Raw genomic sequence first — 7,584 nt, 5'->3', positions numbered from 1 at the left:
GTCTAGTTATTGTTGATGACTTTTCCCGCTTCACTTGGGTGTTCTTTTTGCAGGATAAGTCTGAAACCCAAGGGACCCTCAAGCACTTCCTAAGGAGAGCTCAAAATGAGTTTGAGCTCAAGGTGAAGAAGATAAGGAGCGACAACGGGTCCGAGTTCAAGAACCTTCAAGTGGAGGAGTTTCTCGAGGAGGAAGGGATCAAGCACGAGTTCTCCGCCCCCTACACACCATAACAAAATGGTGTGGTAGAGAGGAAGAACAGGACGCTCATCGATATGGCGAGGACGATGCTAGGAGAGTTCAAGACCCCCGAGTGCTTTTGGTCGGAAGCCGTGAACACGGCTTGCCACGCCATCAACAGGGTCTACCTTCATCGCCTCCTCAAGAAGACGTCGTATGAACTACTAACCGGTAACAAACCCAATGTATCGTACTTTCGTGTATTTGGGAGTAAATGCTACATTCTAGTGAAGAAGGGTAGAAATTCTAAGTTTGCTCCCAAAGCCGTAGAAGGGTTTTTGTTAGGTTATGACTCAAATACAAAGGCGTATAGAGTCTTCAACAAATCATCGGGTTTGGTTGAAGTCTCTAGCGACGTTGTATTTGATGAGACTAATGGCTCTCCAAGAGAGCAAGTTGTTGATCTTGATGATGTAGATGAAGAAGACGTTCCAACGACCGCAATACGCACCATGGCGATTGGAGAGGTGCGGCCACAGGAACAAAATGAGCAAGATCAACCTTCTTCCTCAACTATGGTGCATCCCCTAACTCAAGATGATGAACAGGTTCATCAACAAGAGGCGTATGATCAAGGGGGAGCACAAGATGATCATGTGATGGAGGAAGAAGCGCAACCGGCACCTCCAACCCAAGTTCGAGCGATGATTCAAAGGGATCATCCCGTCGATCAAATCCTGGGTGATATTAGCAAGGGAGTAACTACTCGATCTCGATTAGTTAATTTTTGTGAGCATTACTCTTTTGTCTCTTCTATTGAGCCTTTCAGGGTAGAAGAGGCCTTGCTAGATCCGGACTAGGTGTTGGCCATGCAAGAGGAGCTCAACAACTTCAAGAGGAATGAAGTTTGGACGCTGGTGCCTCGTCCTAAGCAAAATGTTGTGGGAACCAAGTGGGTGTTCCGCAACAAACAAGACGAGCACGGAGTGGTGACAAGGAACAAGGCTCGACTTGTGGCAAAAGGTTATGCCCAAGTCGCAGGTTTGGACTTTGAGGAGACTTTTGCTCCTGTGGCTAGGCTAGAGTCCATTCGTATTTTGCTAGCATATGCCGCTCACCATTCGTTCAGGTTGTTCCAAATGGATGTGAAGAGTGCTTTCCTCAACGGGCCAATCAAGGAGGAGGTGTACGTGGAGCAACCCCCTGGCTTCGAGGATGAACGATACCTCGACCATGTGTGTAAGCTCTCTAAGGTGCTCTATGGACTTAAGCAAGCCCCAAGAGCATGGTATGAATGCCTTAGAGACTTTTTAATTGCTAATGCTTTCAAGGTTGGGAAAGCCGATCCAACTCTTTTTACCAAGACATGTGATGGTGATTTGTTTGTATGCCAAATTTATGTCGATGACATAATATTTGGTTCTACTAATAAAAAGTCTTGTGAAGAGTTTAGCAGGGTGATGACGCAGAAATTCGAGATGTCGATGATGGGCGAGTTGAACTACTTCCTTGGGTTCCAAGTGAAGCAACTCAAGGACGGCACCTTCATCTCACAAACGAAGTACACACAAGACTTGCTGAAGCGGTTTGGGATGAAGGACGCCAAGCCCGCAAAGACTCCGATGGGGACCGACGGACACACCGACCTCAACAAAGGAGGTAAGTCCGTTGATCAAAAGGCATACCGGTCAATGATAGGGTCATTACTTTACTTATGTGCTAGTAGACCGGATATTATGCTTAGCGTATGCATGTGTGCTAGATTTCAATCCGATCCTAAGGAGTGTCACTTAGTGGCAGTGAAGCGAATCCTTAGATATTTAGTTGCTACGCCTTACTTCGGGCTCTGGTATCCAAAGGGGTCTACCTTTGACCTAATTGGATATTCAGATTCCGACTATGCTGGATGTAAGGTCGATAGGAAGAGTACATCGGGGACGTGCCAATTCTTAGGAAGGTCCCTGGTGTCATGGAACTCTAAGAAACAAACTTCCATTGCCCTATCCACCGCTGAGGCCGAGTATGTTGCCGCAGGACAGTGTTGCGCGCAACTACTTTGGATGAGGCAAACCCTCAGGGACTTTGGCTACAATCTGAGCAAAGTCCCACTCCTATGTGATAATGAGAGTGCTATCCGCATGGCGGAAAATCCTGTTGAACACAGCCGCACAAAGCACATAGACATCCGGCATCACTTTTTGAGAGACCACCAGCAAAAGGGAGATATCGAAGTGTTTCATGTTAGCACCGAGAATCAGCTAGCCGATATCTTTACCAAGCCTCTAGATGAGAAGACCTTTTGCAGGTTGCGTAGTGAGCTAAATGTCTTAGATTCGTGGAACTTGGATTGATTTTTAGCATACATGTGTTTATGCCTTTGATCATGTTCTCTATGCATTTTGTTGCTTAGTATGGTGCTCAAGTTGTCCAAACACTCCCTGGTCCTCACAAGTCCGTTGCAAAGTGATGCACATATTTAGGGGGAGATGTGTTACAACTTGACCCTTTGAGACTTCCACTGCACTCCGATGAGAGGGTAACTTATTCCAAGTTCATCTCATGTCCTTTTATTGCCTTTGCATTCTTATTGAAGATTTTGGTAAGGCAATGGGGTTCAAGGGCCAAGATTAATCCCGTTTTGGTGCTTGATGCCAAAGGGGGAGAAAATAAAGGCCAAAGCGATAAATGGATCAGCTACCACTTGAGAGATTTTGAAAGTAGTAGAATAGAGCTTTTGGTTTGTCAAAACTCTTTTATTGTCTCTCTTGACAAAAGTTGGCTTCTTGTGGGGAGAAGTGTTGATTATAAGAAAAAGGGGAATCTTTGAAATCTGAATCAATTTCTCTTGGAATGACTCTCTTTATGTCTTAACATGTGTGTTTGACTTAAAGGGTGATCCATATATGTCAAAATTGAACCAAAACAATTTGAGTTCTTATTTGAATTAATTTTGTATTTGTTCTACTTGCTTTATATTGTGTTGGCATAAATCACCAAAAAGGGGGAGATTGAAAGGGAAATGTGCCCTTGGACCATTTCTAAGTATTTTGGTGATTTAGTGTCCAACACAAGTGCTTAAATGTAAAATGGTGGACAAAGTACAAATCAAGGATAAAGGTATGTTTCTCAGACTTAGTACATTGTTTTATGGACTAATGTATTGTGTCTAAGTGCTGGAAACAGGAAAAATCCAATTGGAAATGTCTTGGCTCGGGCAGCCAAGAATCTGCTCAGTCTGGGAGCACCGGACTGTCCGGTGGTGCACCGGACAGTGTCCGGTGCGCCAGGCTGGTTCGAGCGAAGTCGCCGCTCTCGGGAATTCACCGGCGACGTACGACTATAATTCACCGGACTGTCCGGTGAGCCAACAGTCGGCCGGGCCAACGGTCGGCCGCGCGATCTGCGCGGGACACGTGGCTGAGCCAACGGCTAGAAGGGGGCACCGGACTGTCCGGTGCGCCAACGGCTCTCTGGCTGCCAACGGTCGGCTGCGCCAGTTAAGGAAAGAAATCGGGCACCGGACAGTGTCCGGTGTGCACCGGACTGTCCGGTGCGCCACGCGACAGAAGGCAAGAATTGCCTTCCCAGATTGCTCTCAACGGCTCCTAGCTGCCTTGGGGCTATAAAAGGGACCCCTAGGCGCATGGAGGAGTACACCAAGCATCCTTTGAGCACTATTGATCACTCACACATCATTCTTGCGCACTTGTTCGACATTCTAGTGATTTGAGCTCCGTTCTAGTGTGCTAGTCTTTTTGAGCTCAAGTCTGGGTCTTGTGTGTGCGTATTCGCTGTGATCTTTGTGTCCTGTGTGAGTTGCTAATCCCTCCCTTGCTCTGTGCTTCTTTGTGAACTTCAAGTGTAAGGGCGAGAGGCTCCAAAGTGTGGAGATTCCTCGCAAACGGGATTAAGAAAAGCAAAGCAAAACACCGTGGTATTCAAGTGGGTCTTTGGACCGCTTGAGAGGGGTTGATTGCAACCCTCGTCCGTTGGGACGCCACAACATGGAGTAGGCAAGCGTTGGTCTTGGCCGAACCACGGGATAACCACCGTGCCATCTCTGTGATTGATATCTTTGTGGTTATTGTGTTTTGTTGAGACTCTACTCTAGCCACTTGGCAATTATTGTGCTAACCTTAACCAAGTTTTGTGGCTTAAGTTTTAAGTTTTATAGGATCACCTATTCAACCCCCCTCTAGGTGCTCTGAACTATGCACTGTCACCACAAACATCCATATGCCTCAGTTATTTTTCAGCAAAAAAACCAAGTGTAGTATACTGTTCACTATTTTGAAAGAAAACATCATAGGGCAAAGCAACTAGATCATCTCATATTATCACAAGTCTCAGTTCAATATTTTCAATGAAACAACAACAAACAGCCTGATGCCCTCAAATGAATATAACAGGCATATTAACTCACATTGTCAACTATGCACTGTCACCACAAACATCCATATGCCCTCAGCTAATTTTCATAAAAAGACCTAGTGTAGTCAGTTCAATATTTTCAAAGAAAACATCACAGGGCAAAGTAACTATATCACCTCACATGTATCACAAGCCTCAAAACTGCACTCAGGTTACTTTAATTCCATCATAGGGCTGCTACAAACCACATGGCGCAGATATCTCAAGCATTGGCTCAGTAAAAGTTTCAGAATACAAACCTCATAGTATTTGGCCAATGTCTCCTGAGCACAAATGACGATTGCACTCGCCTGTTGATAAGAACACATAGCACTTTTTTCCGCCTCCACAGCGGATTCAAGAACATCAAGCATAGAAACCACATGGTTACCTACTGATGCTGTGGCGTAGAGATCACTAGCAATCACACAGGCGACAGCAGAAGCACTCAATGTGTCACGGGCTGCATCAACGATCGCTGAGAACTTCTGGGCACATAGCTCAGCGGCAGATTCCATGCTGGAATCCATAGCTGCAAACCCTAGGGTTACATAAGAAGATAGGAGATCTCACCAGCGTCAGAGGCGCGAGAATGGCCCTCGGCGCAGGATCCGCCCTGGACGGAACTAAATCAGTAGGGAAGGGCGAGATTTGGTGAAGGACAGGGCAGGCAGGCACCGCAGTGCGCGACGAACAGAGCCGAGGGAGGAAGACGACGATCAGGGAAGAAGGGAAGGGAGAATGGAATACGCTCGAAGACGGCGGCCAGGGAAGTAACGGAGCGAACGGACGGGAACACGAGAAATGCTAATGACCATTAATGCAGTGCGATGCTAATTCTTCAAAACGGGTGAGATTATAATACCACGGATTCAATTACGACGATAATGATGCCAATAGTCTGAAGTCCGCCGAACGGAGTGGCACGGTTGCGAAATTCTCCTCCCCAACCCATTTCGTTCGCCGCCAGCGACGCCGGCACACAACAAGTGAGACCCCGGTTTCCTTCCGCCGTAGTTTTCCCTTCATCGTCCTCCTCCTCCGTTCCACTAGCAACACCGGAGCGGAGCGGAGATCCACTCTCCGGACTTAGACCGGTTTCCTTCTCCGTGTGGCGGTAAGGCATAAGCAACCCTAGCTTTCTCGGATTAAATCCCTTCCACGCCGCTTGGTGCCCTACTGATGCAATCCATCCATGCTTCGATTTGGTAGAGTTCAATACCTGACTCGGGTGCCCCTTCCCCATGTCGCACGTCGAGCCCGCCGCCGCCGGAGTGGACCAAGTCGGCGAGGGGACGGTCGTGCCGCACGACAACGGTGTCAGCGGCACCGGGGGTGACGTGGCCACCACGGAAGCGCAAGTGGCTGTTGCCGTTTCCACCTCCGGCGACGAGAGGCGGGGGGATTACGGCGATGATGCAGAGAACGAGGAGGAGGAGGAGGCCGCAACGGTGCAGGGCAGCAAGGAGGGCACTGACGAGCTGCTCCGGAAGGTGGTGTGCAGCGAAGAGGCCGCCTACAAGCTCTACTGCGATTACGGCCACCGCATGGGGTTCAGCATCCGGAAAGGGAAGCAGTCCTACTTCACCGGCACCAAGCGGATACGCACCAAGGACTACTTCTGCTCCAAGGAGGGGCTCAAGGAAGGGGAGAAGCTCACTGATGCAAATTTCAACGACCCCCACACCAGGACCAATTGCAGGGCCATGGTGCGGTTCAGGGTGAATGATCAGGGGGAGTGGAAGGTTATCCGACTGGTATCTGATCATAACCACAACCTGGCAAGGCCTGAGGAACGACATCTTTTGCGGTCTGCAAGGTCGCTTATAGCAGGGCGGTCAAGTTCTGTGGAGGTGATGTTGTATGGGGGTTATCAGGTGCAAGGTGGGGCTCCACAATTGCCTACAGGGAGTACTAGTGCAACCAACAATGTGGAGAATCAGAAGCAAGATTTGCTCCTCGGCTACGGTGCTGCGACAAAGACACTGACTATAGGAACTGGGGATGTGCAGAGCCTTGTGAGCCATCTGAAAAGCAGGGCAAATGAAGATGGTATGTTTTACTGGGATGTTCAATTGGACCGAGGTGGTCGGATGACTAATTTCTTTTGGCGTGATGGGAGGAGCAGGACTGACTATGACTGTTTCTGTGATGTGGTCGTGTTTGATTCAACTTACCGCTTGAGCAAACATAACCTGATATGTGCACCGTTTGTTGGCGTCAATCATCATTGGCAGACCACTATGTATGGTTGCGCACTTTTAGCTGACGAGTCTACGTCAGCTTTTGTGTGGCTGTTCAAGTCTTTCTTGGAGTCCATGGGGAACCGACATCCACAATCTATTTTCACAAATCTAGATCAAGTTGTGACAAAAGCGGTTGAGGAGGTCTTCCCAAATGCACGCCATCGCATTGCTCATTGGCACATCCAAAAGAATGCCCACTCTCGTCTGGGTGCTCTTAATGTCTCAAAAACATTCAATAAGATGTTCACCAAGTGCATACAGGGATGTGACTCCGAAGCAGAGTTTGAGGAAACATGGGCTCAAATGCTCTGTGAATTTAAGTTGCAAGATAACAAGTGGCTTAAAAAATTGTATAAGCTCAAACAGAAGTGGTGTAGTGCTCTTAACAACTGCACCTTTGATGGTGGGATCGAGTATGAACCACAATGTGACAGTATGAGCAACATGTTTAATAATGTTTCTGATAAGTTGACTTCTCTTTGTGCAATTGCTGTTGCTGTGGATAAACAGACTGAAGATTGGAGGGAAAAAGAATTAGATGAGGATGCACGGTGTTTCCAAAGGCCACCTGCTTGCATCATAAAATACAGTGATATTTTGAATCATGCAGCAAAGGTTTATACACATAGAATCTACAAACTGTTTGAGACAGATTTTCTTGATGGGTGTGGAGCCACAAAATTCAAAGAGCTTCCGTGTCAAGATAACAATACATATCAATTTGAGATGACTATGCAAGGGCGAGGAT

At 47.6% G+C, this 7,584-nt stretch overlaps 1 protein-coding gene across 4 annotated transcripts in view; it reads left to right on the top strand.

Moving 5' to 3' along the window:
- The first annotated feature begins 5,386 nt into the window (after positions 1-5,386).
- The window catches only part of LOC103627272 (protein FAR1-RELATED SEQUENCE 5), a 4,400-nt gene continuing 2,202 nt past the window's right edge, over positions 5,387-7,584 (top strand). For 3 of the 4 annotated variants that reach the window (XR_553523.3, XR_553522.4, XM_008647561.3), the window contains exons 1-2: positions 5,439-5,707; positions 5,803-7,584. The exon at positions 5,803-7,584 is cut by the window's right edge. Coding sequence is in view for 1 of the 4 variants with exons in the window: in XM_008647561.3 (XP_008645783.1) it covers positions 5,835-7,584 (1,750 nt within the window). In the remaining 3 variants the exon portion in view is untranslated. Of the gene's footprint in view, positions 5,708-5,802 lie in introns of all 4 variants that reach the window. The other variant, XR_553521.4, reaches the window with a different exon arrangement.

This window comes from Zea mays, chromosome 5, assembly GCF_902167145.1.
Source record: "Zea mays cultivar B73 chromosome 5, Zm-B73-REFERENCE-NAM-5.0, whole genome shotgun sequence".
In the NCBI taxonomy this organism is placed as follows: domain Eukaryota; kingdom Viridiplantae; phylum Streptophyta; class Magnoliopsida; order Poales; family Poaceae; genus Zea; species Zea mays.
This window is presented reverse-complemented; position numbering and strand designations above follow the sequence as displayed.